The following is a 15,208-nucleotide window of genomic DNA, read 5'->3' as shown; positions in this document are numbered from 1 at the left end:
TTGAGTTCTGAAGCGATTGCTTTAAAAGGCTTGTTCCTCCATAAGTAGTTCTGCCACCACTCCTCTCTCCATCATCTGTGATATACATGGTTAATCTAACATGGCAACTTTCCCACTGAACCCGAACTTGGCCTCAGCACAGCACTTCAGGCAACTACTACCAATCAATACAGGTTGACATGCGTATTGAATCTTATTGGCTATCCCTTAGCTCAAAGCATGAGGTATAAATGTTACACTATTTTTAAATTATGAAGCTTACATTGATCATTGAGGGCCTCACTTTTTAAAGCTTAATTTTAGAATAGAGAAAAATAAAACATTTTAAAAATTAATAGTTACTTATTTTCATAGACAAGCTTTTTGAGAGTTATCTTGGAAATAGCAACAGGCTGCTACATACCACGCTTGGTGAAGTAACTTAACTATCTGACCCTGTTTTTTCATTAGTACAAGGAAAATATGTTTTCCAGGCTTTCCTTACAAAAGTCAAAATGATAAAATGAGATAATATATGGAAAAGAGATTTTAACTGTAAATCTTCATACGAATATGAGGTTAAAGCTGGAAGCAATATTAGAAACAAATTGTCCTACTCCCATAAATTTCTAAGTTGAAAAAGTGGATCCAGTAGGATTAAGTGATTTGTCTGAAGTTACACAGACAACTTGCACAAAGCTGGGTCTAGAACTCACATTTTCTGAATTACATTTCAAAACAGTAAAATTAATTTTTAGCCATAATTTATAAATGTCTTAATTCAGCTGTAAGTAACAAAGATTCTTCTTTCCCAATTTGCCAGTATCATGGTAATATTTTTCTTACTGTTTTTTGCTGATTAGTAATACACTTTCTGCTTAATGAAATGTCAGTACCTTTTAGTTAAAATGCACCCATTTACAATTTTGTCTTCATATGCTTTTATTTTACATAATGCTCGTGAATCTTATCTTTCAGCTTATTAATTAAAATGTCCACTGAGCTTAATATTTCTCACTGAGGCTATTTAAAAGATGCCCATGGGATTTTATATATGAGTCAAAGTTACTCCCTTTTAACTTTGAAATATCTGAGAACTCCAATTCAATCACTGAACGAATATTGTCTGCTATGTGTGAACTTTATGCTATACAGGTTGAGTGTCTCTTATCCAAAATACTTTGGACCAAAAGCGTTTCAGAATTTGGATTTTTTAAGATTTTGGAATATTTGCATTATATACTACCAGCTGAGCATCCCTCACCCAAAAATCCTAATAAAAAATGTTCCAATAAGCATTTCCTTTGAGCATCATGTTAGTACTCAAAAAGTTTTGGGTTTTGTAACATTTTAGATTTTGAATTTTTGGAGTGGGGATACTCACCCTGTATTAGGTACTCGGTATAATTTTTTTTAAGATATAACCAACTTCGTATTTAAGGCCTTTGCAGTCTAATTGAAAAATATATATTTTTCCATGAAATATATACATATGTATAATATTTTCTCATGGAAAATTAAAGGACAACTAATAATGCTAGGGGAAGAGTTCTACAAGAGTTCAACAGAGAGGTTGTAATTATAATGAATTAGCCTTTAAGTAAAAATCAAAGATGTCTTTGATATTAAGTAATTAGTGGGTAAGAATTTATTAGGTGTAAAAGATGTAAATACCTCTGGGCTAAGGATAATTTGATTAAATAAATATTTATGCAGAGAAAAAACATAGTGCAGTCTCTTTTTGCCTTATCAAGTAAGTAAGTATGTTAGGGAAGGTAGCAATTTAAATCACTGATCCTCAGGGTTGAAAAGAACTATAAAGATCACCTAGTGACTTCTTCTGCAATTAATATTCTTAATGAATTCATACACACAGTATATACCTATGCACAGAGGGCCACCATATATTCTGATAATGTCTAAATGAGGAAATACCAATTTCACAGTCTGGCACCTGAAGATGATTGCAATTGAATTTCAATTCAGTATTTAGAAAATCAAAAGAAGTCCCTCGGTAAAGAAGAGCAGTTGGACTAGATTACATTTAAGGTCTTTTCCAAGCTTGAGATCCTATAACTGAACAAAAATCAGACGTAAAATATTCCCCAAATGTGATTGGTTTTTTAAAGATGTTAAATTACACTACCACTAAATAGCTTTTTACTACAAGTTCTACAATGCATTTGCTCCTTTTAATCATTTATTTTTGAGTGTTCGATACTGGGGAGAAAAATATAAATATATATGCTTCCTTCCTGCAAAGAGTTTCTATGCTAATAAAATAAAAATATACCTAGACAGGTATTATACAAAAAGCCATGACAAAAAGGGAAAAATGTATGAAGAAATTACATTCACCTAAAGCAGAGTTTCTCAATGTTGGCACTACAGACATTTTAGGCTGGATAATTATTTGCTCTGGGGACTGTCTTGTGCCTTGAAGGATCTTTAGCAGTATCCCTGGCCTCTACCACCAGATGCCACTATCATCTCTCCCCAGTTGAGATGGGCAAAAATGTCTCTGGACATTGCAGATGTCCACTGTAGGAAGAAATTGTCCCAGTTGAAAACCATTAGCTTAAATAACTCAAAGAAGGCTTTATGAAGAAGAAAGCATAATAATTGGTCTGAAAACCTGGATGGAAGTTTAAAGGTCAGAGTTGGATGGAGAAATGAGTGAGTTTACTATAGGTAGCACAGAAACAAGCCTTCAATAAAGTTTTCACTCACATATTAAGTTTGTGCCCTGTCTGCTGTCTTGCAGATTCTGGTTACATCAGATCTCAGTATTTCAAGTCCATCTGCAACATCTTTTTCAACCTTGATACTCTTTTTTCTAACAGAGACAGCCAGTTTCAGGTCAGTGCCCTTAACAGGCAACAGTGCCTGCAGAATTTCAAAAATACAATTTTGTCTTCACTGCATATATTTTATGGTTGCCTTCAATTAGCGGAAGTGAGACTTCTCTTCTGCTTACTGTCATTAAAAACATCAAAGAGGCCCATAGCAATGGTGATTTTGAGAAAAAAATAACAAGTTTGGAGTGAATTTGTGGTGAGTTTGAGGTGGTAAGCAGAATAACAAGTATAAGAAATATAAAAAATTAATTAAAAATAGAAATATTTCAATTGTAGTGTGGACATGAAAAAATATATATAAATATAGCAAAAAGTAAAACAAAACAGCAAAAGGCAGAAGGTAATGGGGACAAGTATTTTGTTGTCTGTTATTCTCCTGCTTTCTTAAACAAAATCATTTTTGTCTTTTAATGAATCTGTCTATTACCATAAAAAATTCCACTTTCAAAAGTGACATTCTGGGAGTGTGATTCGTAGAATGTCATTTTAGCATAACTGGAAAAATGTGAATAACATACATGTATTTTAATTCTCTTCTATCTAAAATAAATTACTTTATTTTCTTAACAACTTGTCTATTTTGACATTTTGGTTGAGCTAAGAAGGAGGGCTTAAAGCTCCATGTTGCCTCTGAAGGATATAGAGAATTGATTTCTTCTTATTTCTGCGGAAGTTCACTAGGTAAGCTACTTGTATCAAGTCATTATGATAACATTCAGCAGAAGTAATGCACTAATGTTGGTTGATATTGCCAACAAATTACAGTATGTGATACAAAACAATTTCTGCTCCATTATTTTTCAGTTTGCCTTTTCATAAAGGTAAGACATGCAGAGGAAACAAACATTTGCATAACACTGTTAGTATTCAGATTGATTCATGGCATTTCACTGTGGAATCCGCCAAAACCAAGAGAACCTCACAAACAGCATGGATGACTTGAAAGGTTTTCTTTTTGGCCACATCTATGCATAACACAGTGGAAAATGATTTTGAACCTACTTCTATAGCAACTGCAATTTCTCTAATATTGCAGTAGTTTAAGATTGGTAACAAAAACTCCCAAGACCTAAAGAAAAGTTTCAATGGAACATCTAGTTACTATTCAACTGATTGCAGTAAGCGGACTGTTACAAGGTCATGGAAGTTACACGTGTCCCATTTAAAATTGTTAATCCAAAATGCAAATCGTTACTCGATGACTAAATTCTTTAAGCCAAAATGGGTCGTTGTTTAGACTGTGTGTTTTTATGCACTTCAATGAGTCATTAAACCTCTGCTATTTCAGAAGAGAAGTACTCCTGCTGAATATTCAATACTATAAGCAAGTGTGTAGTCTATTTTTTTTAAATAACCATTGGAGTAAACTAAAAACATAAGGCAATAATGCCAGCAATATGTATGTAGGAAGTGGTGCATATGTGAATAATCGTGTTATAAAAACAGAGCATAATATTCATAATTGTTTCACCATTTATGTACTAAATATGCTTACCAAAAATAAGTACTGCATACTTGATCATCATTGTTGAAGGGTATTATGAATGCATTAAAATGACTTTCCCAGGTCATAATATTAGGTTTTCATAAAAATAAATAAAATTAGTGTCTGAGATTCATGTTTTTTTATTGGAAAGAGGCAAAACATTACATAAGTATTATAAAGTACTGCTGTTGTCAAAACTCACATAAAGTCCTAGGAACAATATCTAATGATTGAGATGCCTTTCCCTTGGTACTTAAGGCTTTTCTTCTTGCTGTACTGGTACCCTTCTGACCCTTCAGTCTCTGGTTCCTGCTATCTGGTTCCTGCTATTCTCACTGCTAATAGAGAGCAGTGCTGTAATCAGAGACTTGCGTGTTTCTCTTGTTTCCCTCAGTCTTTCTGCTCCCTCAACCCTCTCCATCTCCCAGTACTTGATCCAAGCTGGGAGGTTCTCTGGCTGAAATACCACAACCTTTCTTTTCCTTCTCTTTTTTCTGGTGACCAGGCTCTTCTTCTTCCTTCCCACCTTCTTTTCCCATTCCCTGTCTTTTGAACTCTGCTTAGGTGGTAAAAACAAACAGCAGCCAAAGGAATGTCCACGGTGACCATTTCCCCACTGTTTTGCCAGCAAGGGGAAACCCCAAAGCAAGAATGTTGGTCCTACACAACCTGGTACTAGCCCAAGTAGCAGATCTCCAGCCATGGAATAATAAAATTATATTTAATAACCACAGACGTGCTTACCAATTATCAGACACTGTTCTAAGGGCTTTATTACTGATGTAATCATCACAACAACCCCGTACAATAGAATATCATTATCTCCACTTTCCAGAGGAGGACACTAGACACACAGCAATTAGGAAATCTGGCCAAGGTCTTAAAGCTAGTAAGTGGCAGAGTCAGGATATGAGGCCAAGCAGGCTGGTTCCACAGTCCCTGCATAGGAGGAAGAGAATGAACACACTAAACACATACACACACACTTTTCCATCCAGCAACACAACAAAAGTGGACTATTTTTTAAAAGATATAAGATTTTTAAAAATAAGCTATTTTTAAAAGATGTAAAAAGTGGCCAACAACCATAATTTTTGAACTACTTTCTTTGTCTATCCTCTGATTTTTCTTTTTTTAGTTGTGTAGTCATGAGGAAAGATGTGAATGATTAAAACAAAACTTCACCCTGCAGCACACACATAGGTGTGCACTGGGAGAAATTAATTCACCCTGTCCCTGTACAACTGGGGCCACAGTTCTATAAATGTCAGGCCCACCCAGGCATTCAGAAGCTTGGAGGCAAAGAAGGCAGGCAGGGTGAGCCTGGGTTCTTCACCCTTATTCAGCCCCATGCAACATGGCCAATCTTATTCTACCCTCGCACTGCCACCACCACCATACAGCTGTGCCTGTTTGTGCATCATTTTAGGTTGTCCAGGAAACTGGAAAAAGCAGGAAGTATTTTTCACATTGGAATTTTCCAAAATTCTGCCTAGTAAAATCCTATCTGTGGGAGAAAGTACGCAGTCTTCTGTAGTAGAAAGTAGGATGGCATGAACTTTGAAACACCCTGGTGGAAGCTGGCCAGTAATGTAAATCTGGAAGGAAGTAAAGAACATGCAAAGAATTGAGAAATGATGATGATGATGATGGTGATGATGAAGATTATGATTGCTGGGGGTTGGGAGGATGAGCATGGGGGTGAAGGAGGGATGCCCTCCTTAAAGACTGTAAAGCATTTATGCCTTAAAGGTAAATTATTTCTTCCTCACTGTTTCTGTATCACTCCTTGAAGTCACACTTACAGAGGTAAGTCCTATTTTTGTAAATCACATTGACCAAATGTCACCACCCTCAAGCACACCTAAAACATGTCCTGCGTTGTTTGCTCAAGCCCATCCACATACACAGTGGCAACAATCAGTTTAAATAAACAAACATGTTGTACAAACCAAACAAATACTGGGAAAGCCAGTATCAGGTCCATCTTTATTTGAAAGGGATCCAAAGCAGATAGGCTCAGTTTGGAGTTGCATTGAATAAATAAAAACAAAGGCAACTGCACAGGCAACAAAAGCAAAAAATAAACAGGATTGCATCAAACTAAAACGTTTCTGCACAGCAAAGGAAATAAACAATAGAGTAAAAAGACAACCTATAGAATGGGAGAAAATATTCGCAATCTGTACATCTGATAAGTGATTAATGACCAAAACGTATAATGAAATCAAACAACTCAATAGCAAGAAAAAACAAAATCTGATTTTTTAAAGTGGGCAAAAGACCTGAATGAAAATTTCTCAAAACAAGACATACAAATGGCCAACCGGTATATATAAAAAATGTTCAACATCACTTATCATCAGGGAAATGCAAGCACAGTGAGATGTCAACTCACACCTGTAAGAATGGCTATTATCAAATAGACAAAAGATAACAACTGTTAGCAAGGATGTGGAGCAAAAAGAACCCTTGTACACTGTGGGTGAAAATGAGTACACTATAAATTAGTACAGCCATTATGGAAAACAGTATGGAGGTTCATCAAAAAATTAAAAATAGAACTACCACATGATCTGGCAATCCCACTACCAGGGGATTATATATCCAAAGAAAAAGAAATCATCATGTTGAGGAGATATCTGCAACATGTTTATTGCAGCATTATTCACAGTAGCCGAGATACAGAACCAACCTAAGAGTTCATCAATGAAGGATGGATAAAGAAAATGTATACATACACTAATGAAATACTATTCAGCCATAAACAGAAGGAAATCCTGTCATTTGAGACAACATGGATGAACTGGAAGACTTCATGTAAGTGAATAAGCCAGGCACAAAAAGACAAATATTGCATGATCTCAGTAATATGTGGAATCTAAAAAAGTTGACTTCATCGAATTAGAGAGTAGAATGATGTTTACCAGATACTAAGAAGTTAGGGGAAGAATGGAGTTGAGGAGTTACTGGTCAAAGGATATATAATTACTTAGATAAAAGGAATAAGTTCAGGGATTTATTGTAAAACAAGGTGACTATAATTAATGACAATATATTATATTCTTGAAAACTGCTGAGAGTAGATGTTAAATATTCTCACCACAAAAATAGCTATATGAGATGATGTATTTGTTAATTAACTACATTTGTTCCAAATGTATGCATACTTCAAAACATTAGGTTATACACGATAAATATACACAATTTTATGTCAATTAATTTGAAAAAACTGTATATTTAATTATTATCCAGGGTGATCAAATCGAATGGCACTACAAGAAACGCAGCAAGACAAACACCAATTGCATAAATTTTCTCCCTGAGTGAGTCATTATGACATGGTCAGAGCTTTTTTTTTAGTAAACATTGTCTAGATATGGTTTACTGGTGGCATTTTGAATTGTGTTCAAAATCCAGCACTGAACTCAGTTTTGCCATATGGTTATGTGAGCCTGACACAAAAACAATGAGCTAAGTCCATTAAGGAATCACAGAAAAAAGTTTTTACAGAAACAAATGGTTCTCAAAGATTTTTTCAGTTCACAGTCTATAGAGGGACAAAAAGCGATATACTCCTACTTGCTCATGTTAAGCTATCTTCTTACCAAAGTGAATGGGAGAAATGAAGTTGCTTTCAATCTAAAAATAATGTAGTGAATTTCTTGTTTGTATTAAATACCACGAGTATTAATTCATTCTGAGTAAATTACAAGGCATCAGATCACACAAATACCACAGTAGAGCAAATGCCTACCCAGAGATAAAATCCTCCATTCTCTCCCCAAGATTTTTGCAAAAGGATGGTCCAAATTCTCTTTGATAACTACCACTATTATTTTCCCATCTTACTTGGAGACTATAGTTTCACTCTAAACAATCCTTTATAGAAAAGGACCTCATATTTTTAATGTTGTCTCACTTTGGCATGTTATAGATCCTATTAAAGTTTGTCAAAGAAAAACAGTCTCCCTTTTGAAAGTGAACAAAATGTTCTTTATCTTGGCTATATTTCCTTTTCAATTCAACCATCTGGATCTAAATTAAGGTACCCTACTTTGAACATGGGTGTGCTCACCATCTGGCTACCCAAAAGCGGCAATTATTTCAGGTAAATGAACATTTTACCTAATTCTAAGCAAGCATACTCTCTTGTCGGAGACTACAGCATAAATACACACCCATTTGTATCTGCCTGCTGCACACCTAGTTGATGAAAAAGTGACTATGTATTCTGCCTAATTTACTTCTTGGTGTGTAGACATGTGGATTTTAGGAGAATTTATTTTCAATATTCAACAAGTGTAGTAACCAAGAGTAGAGAATTTGTCTCAACTTGGGAAACCTTGGGCTTCAAGGGGGAGCTCCTCTTCTAACCTTTGTACATTACAGTATGGAAATCAGGAAAAGCAAGTCTTCCCAGTTGTACAAAGCCAGGCTACCTACAACACCCAGCAGTGGGTAAAACCTTCCAGGGGTCCAAGGTATATAGCACACAGTGGAATCTAATTTCCCTGCCGTCACCAAAATTCTTTTGCTCAGGTCTCTGAGAAGCAAGTTGAAGAATCAGACTGATAGGATTTTAATGAGTTAGTGTTTCCACATAGGCTAAGAGAAGTGGACTGCATTGTAGTATTGCTCTTTCAAGCATTTCAAGTTGCTCAATATGACTTCCTTTATCAGATTACATATTTGTTTTTATGACAGATATTACCCTATAATTAAATTGGCAAAATTATATCTAACTAAATACCAAAATGTTTAATCATTAATCAAATGAAAATTCAGTGCTTGCATCTGCGTCCTATTTGAAAGTGGGTTTTAAAATGCCAATTTACATTGCATTTTGTGGACAAAATAATCACCAATAAAAGTCCAACCCTAGCTGAGATGCTGATATGGGTCTGTTTAAAAATGCTCCATGCTCCAAGTGGCTATAGTAACAAAAAAAGTTTAATAAATAGAAAGTTTGCATAACTATGAAACGGTTTATTAGATTTATTTCTTTTGCCTTATCAACTCCAGAGAAACATCCAAGAAATTATCAGATTTACTCTAATAATAATGAGGAAGGAAAAAAATGAGGAACAAGGACTTTCTCTAAGATGCTGTTTAGAAATAATCCTGGAATTCTCAGAACACTGAGTTCTGCATTTCTATTGGGATGAAGAATTTAACTATATGTTAACTAGGTTGAACTTCCAACCAAGTTATTTACTTCTTTGGGGAAAACTGCAAGAGAGTTTGAATACAAATGTGCACTAGGGGCACAAGAAATCAGTTACGGGTCAAGCAGAAACATCTGGTCTTTTTAAGAGTCCTGTTAATTTGAAAGCATTGACCAAAACAAGCTCAGTTCTGCCAAACATATTTCGGCATGGCTCAAAAAACAGGATTTTTCAAAAGCATTTATTTCACCACAGCAAGATGTATCAGTAATGATACGCAACTCCCACTGTTGACATTTTGACATACAAGCTTATTCCTAAACATAGTATGCAAATTTGTTTTCTATGCCTTTCCCCCATATTTGACATAATTCTGGGTTTAAAAAATATTTTTAATCTGTATTCTTTAGAACATGTTGGAGGAAGTGGTAGAAGGGGATTTAAAATATCCATATCTGATGTCAGGAGTAAGAAAGTGAATAATTTCTACATTCACTTCTAGGAGGTTTTAACTATCATACAACTACTAAAGCATTGGGCATTTTATTTATAGGAGGTTACTTCATAGAACTCTATAAATAATAACACTTTTGCTTATTTTCGCAACACATTGCAATTTCCCCAGCCTCTTACACAATAACTTCTTCTGAGAGTTTCCAAACACCATAAGCTCTGTCTGGTCCAGGGATTAGAGAACCAAAGTTTAAGTCCTAGCTCTCCACTGACAAGCCTGCTCACCTCCAGGGCCCTGTTGTGAGAATCACCTGAGAAAAGGAGAGTCTCTGCCTCATTACTAATCTGTAACCTGCCTCCTCTTCTAAAGTTGTTGGTTTAATTCTTAAGCTCACTTTGGTTGTTCATCTGCCCTCAGTCATTTAATTAATCGAAGTTATCTTAGCAATGAGGGCGTTAGAGCAAAGAACAAGAATCACTTATTCATTCAACAATATACCTGAGAGCTTACTGCCACAAACACTCATGAGAGCTAGCATTTATGGAGGATACTCTATATGCCAGGCACAGGGGTAAGTACTTTGTAATGCATTCACTCATAGACGTCTACCCCAATCCTACAAGTAGAATATTATTATTGGTATCCCCAAGTTAGAATTAAAAGTCTAGGCTCAAGAGCCAAACTCCCTGGGTCTAAATCCGAGCTTTGTCTGCTCACTCTTGGTGATCTTGATCAAGCTATGTTACCCACCTGTGCCTCCATTTCCCCACCTGTAAAATAGGGAATGCTGATAATTGCGTCTACTTCATAGGGTTCTTGTCGGATTGAGTACATGGGTGTGCAATAATCACTAGAAGTAGTCATGTCAGGAAAAGGTTAATTACCTTCCTCAAACCTCCACCAGAGTTAGATGAACAGCAGAGATTCAAACTCAGTTCTATTGGATTATGAAGTCTGAGCTCTAAACAAGTGGTGAAAAGCTCCACGGCCTCTCGGAAATTTTTTATAAAAATACAAAACTACACAAATGTAAAACGCTGCAAAGATACTAACAAGGCATTTGAGACTGACCACTAGCTTTCCCACTCCTTGACCACTGGAATCATCTCCAGAGGCAGCAACTCATAAACAAACAACTGTAGTCGCCCTGCCTTAGCACAGACCTGGCAGCGCCCGCGAGGCCACTTATCGCTGGCTCTGGCCTTGGCAACCTCCACCCCCGTTCCGGTCCTCTCAGCCTATCTCTGGAAACCACTCTTTTCACTCCGAATCTCAACTTGAAGTTTGGGGAAACTTGACGCAGCCAAAGCCCATCCTCTGCTCTGCACCTGGCAGGAGACTACTAATAGTCAGGGAAGATGGGCATGTTGTGGGTGGGGGTGGAGAACGGTGTGTCCCTGACCTGCCCTGACATGCTAACCTGGATGCGCTGTTGTCTTGGCCTTCAGCGCCACGTATTTTCCCTCGAGAGTAACTTGGCAAGCTTTTCATGTCACTCAGGCATCGCTCAGATTATCAGCTACCTTTCAGATGGCTAAGGAACTCTGACAGGAAGAGGAGAGGTCCCGACTAGAGGAGGGGGCAGCATTCATCTTTTGGCACCAGTGAGTCAGTTTGCGGAGTTGGCGGCAGCGAGACCCCGAGGCATCTGGGAGACCCCGGGGTTCTGACTGCCCTACTCCGCTTTCGTTTCCTTTCCCCCACCCCTGGCTTCCCGGGTATTGGAAGCCAGCTGGGTCCCCGGGGTCGCAGGCCGCCCAGAGGTTCGAGCCGCGCGGCGGGGTGGGGCGGCGCGGGGCACCGCCTCCCTCCATACCTTCTCTCCCCGTGGAGCACATAGGAGCTGCGGAAAAAGCCCAGGAGCTCATTCTCGATGAGAGCGTTGTAGATAATCTTCAGATTGTAATTCCTCTGCGCGTCCAGTGTCCTATTCAGCACCACCACTAAGACCTGAGTTTGCGGGTAGAGGAAAAAACCGGCCACAGGGACAGCCCCGAACGCCCGGTCCTCGGCCAGCTGCACTTTCTCCACCGCCACTCGGGAAGCGTGCAGCACTACGTAGCGGGTGGCGTTCCGGCACGCGATCTCCACGTTGACCTCCCCAGAGAAGGTGAAGTTCTCCATGAAGGCGGTGAGCATCAGATTGTAGTGCAGCGGCTTCAGGTGGCCCGACAGGCGCAGCTGCGTCCACGGCTGCCACGGCTCCCGCTCCTCCTCCGACGGCGGCTGGGCCGACGGGGTCCCCGGACTGGCCACCCCACCCGCCTCGGGCTGCCAGGAGTCCCCGCCTGCGTGGTGGTTGCGCCGGGCCGATCCAGGGAGGCTCCCGTTGCCGCCGCGCTCCGGAAAGCCTGCGGGGCCACCGTCGGCGCCTGGCGTGGCACTCGCCCCGCACTCGTCGAAGCGCAGGCTGAGCAGCACGGCAAGCATTGTGACCGCGAGCAGTGCCACGAGGGACACGGCGAAGGCCAGCACAAGCCGCTTGTGTACCGCGATGTGTCGCTCCGTGGTGCGGGGTCGCACTCCCACTGAGTCTGCCCACGGGTCTGAGAGCCCCCTGCCGCCAGCCCGAAGCGCGGCGTCGTCTTCCCCCATCGCGGCTGCGAAGGGTAAGCTGCTCTTCTCGGCCCCCTCCTCCTCCTCCTCCTCCTCCTTCTTCTTCCTCTTCTTTTTCTTCTTCTTCTTTTTCTTCTCCTCGTCTTGCTCCCCCAGCTCGCCGTCCAGGGCCATCACACCGCCTCCTCCTCCTCCCCCGCCCCCTCCGGCACCCCCCGCGGGCGGGCCACCCGGGCCACAGCCAGAGCAGGCATCGGAGAGCGCACGCGGGCCGAGGGCGCGCGACTGGGGATGCTGGCCCGGGTTCTTTTAAGACGGATTCTGGCCACAAGCGACGGCAGCTTCCGCGACCCCCATCAGCCCCGCCTCACTCTGGACGCCGGGCTGTGAGCTCTGGGACGCGCCCAACTTGGAAAGCGTCTTGCTTGCCCAGCGCGCGCTACTTCTCGGGCGAGCACCCGGCGCCGGGGCACATGCTGCCCCCGCCCCTGCGCGCTTGCGGCTCCCGGGTCTCCCTCCCCTGCGCCGCGCTCTCGCCTCGCTTTCCGCGGGAGCCTTCCAACCGGTCCTCGGCTGGGGAGAAGGACGGGAGCGGTGGGAAGAGCGAGGGTGTAGAGCGGGAAGTTAGGGCTTCCGCTTTCTCCCCCCACTCCAGCGGCGGCGTTCGGTCCTCTGAGTGGAATGTGCTCGCAGCAGCGGTGACGGCGGCCACAGCACGGGAGGCACCCGAGCCATACACCCTGCAGCTGGAGAGGAAAGGATGGCCGAGGTGGGAGAGACTAGAGTGAACCAGCAGGAGGAAGTCCCAGGGCCGCGAAGCTACGACGGAGATCCGTCCTGGAAAAGCCTTCTCCACCCTGGGCACTTTAAGCGGCGGTGGCGGCAAACGGCAGGAGGTTGCAGACCCGACAGCGAGCCTCCCTCATTCCAGTCTTGCTCTGCCCTCCGGAGATGACAAGTGAGAAAGAAGTGTCCGGCCGGGCCATCCCCTTCAGGTAGATGAAGCTCTGGGTTTGCTCCATATCCCCAGGGGTAGAGACGAAGTGCGTATGTGCGAGCGCGTGTGCATGTGTGTGCGTGTGTGTGAGTGTGTGTATATACACAGGCTTCGGGTTTAGATTGCCAGGGCTACCCCAGCTGCATTGAGGGACTGAAACTCCCCGAGAAAGGCAAAGGAGAGAGAGCACGCGAGGAGGCAGGAAAGGCGGGAGGGAGGGGAGCGGCTGAGCGGCAGAGGCAGGCACTGGGAGATTAGAGAGCTTTTCTCCGCTCTGTCACACCAGACACCCACAGCCACAGAGGGGGTTGCTGAGCCGCCTGCAAGAAGTACATTGTAAATCTTCAGCGCAACAAGCCCCGCAGTCACCCCTCTTCCTGACTCCTTAGCCTCACTGCGCACCACGGAGAGATCCTTGGAGCCTTTGGCTATTAACATAGAGAGCAAAAGAAGATCTTGCTAGGGAGATGTGGCTGTGTCAGATTTCACATCAAACTCGCCAGAGGATTTGGAGGATTGTATGTAAATTGAAATAAATTCTCCAAAACCTGACTACATATATTACATTATACTGTGTGATGTGTCCAGGTGTGGAGTACTAAAATAATGTTAGCAATGAAGCATTAAAATCCTCCGGAAGTAAAGGCCAAAGCAAGGTGATGTTTTCCCCATAGGATAATTCCCATCTTTAGATTGGGGAAATGATTAAAACACAATGCTTACAGTGTAACATTCAGGACCAAAACCTTGAGACTGAGAAAAGCTGGGCTTAATAGAACAGTGAACGAATACATTCCATGATTGGTCAGTTTTTCATTTCACCTTGTCATAATTACTTTCTTGCAGCTTTCCCGTGTTACCATGAACATTGTTTAAACTTTGTTAGGACAGTTATCAATAGATAGTTTGCTGACAGCAGGCAGCATCAGAATAGGTTCATAGCCTATTGGTTGATTATGGACTCTTGTCTGAGTATATTGGAGTTTAAAATTATACTGCAGAGTATGTATAAGTATGTGGGATATCCAACCCTCAGAATTTGTGTGAAGAACTCTAATTGGAACAATATTCGGGGAGAACAGCCACCCCGAAGGTGACAGCTAGGAAGCAGGAGTCCCCAGTGTTTAGTAAAACAAAGTGTGATTCGCTTCTGGGTTAATTAAAAAAGTGAATAATAGAAAGAAAATGAGGTAATTCCTTTTTACATGTTTCTTTCCTGTCTTCAAATCTTGAAGGCATTTTACAAATCATGTCCATAACTATTTTCTTACAGAAAGAAATAGTTAATGCTTCTGGCTTTGGAGTACTGAAAATAGACAATTAAAATATTGTGTTTGGCTTTAAAAGCATGACCAAAGAGAAGAGACCAATTACACATTAACCTTAGCCTGATAACCACTAAAAACACAGCCCTGCTCGAGGAAGCCCTTTTTCATTTATCCCCAGATGGGATATATGCTCAATGCCATGCATTCTAAATGTCCATTGAATCATTTTTAAATGATGATGAAAATAAGTGCCAGGGTGGGATTTTTTAAGCATGTTGTATGTGGGCCGTTAGCAACAGACCAAGGGAAATGCCACATTCTGTTCAAGTTACTTTTTTCTGCTCTGTTTTTAAATGTCTGTGCTCTTGCTGTCCATATGTATCTGGCTGTATGCATTTTAAGAGTTGAGGAGTTGGGGTTCATTGGTTTGTTTTCACAGAAT

General features: G+C 41.0%; 1 protein-coding gene across 2 annotated transcripts in view; it reads right to left on the bottom strand.

Annotated features, from left to right (window-relative positions):
- The window catches only part of TRHDE (thyrotropin releasing hormone degrading enzyme), a 392,470-nt gene extending 379,795 nt beyond the window's left edge, over positions 1-12,675 (bottom strand). For both annotated transcript variants that reach the window (XM_002823522.6, XM_054527400.2), the window contains exon 1: positions 11,762-12,675. In XM_002823522.6, the coding sequence (XP_002823568.4) occupies positions 11,762-12,675 (914 nt within the window). The remainder of the gene's footprint in view (positions 1-11,761) is intronic.
- Between the last annotated feature and the right edge of the window lie 2,533 nt (positions 12,676-15,208).

The sequence above is a fragment of the Pongo abelii genome, chromosome 10, assembly GCF_028885655.2.
Source record: "Pongo abelii isolate AG06213 chromosome 10, NHGRI_mPonAbe1-v2.0_pri, whole genome shotgun sequence".
Taxonomy (NCBI): Eukaryota; Metazoa; Chordata; class Mammalia; order Primates; family Hominidae; genus Pongo; species Pongo abelii.
Note: the sequence above shows the minus strand (reverse complement) of the source record. Positions and strands in the feature narration are given on the sequence as shown.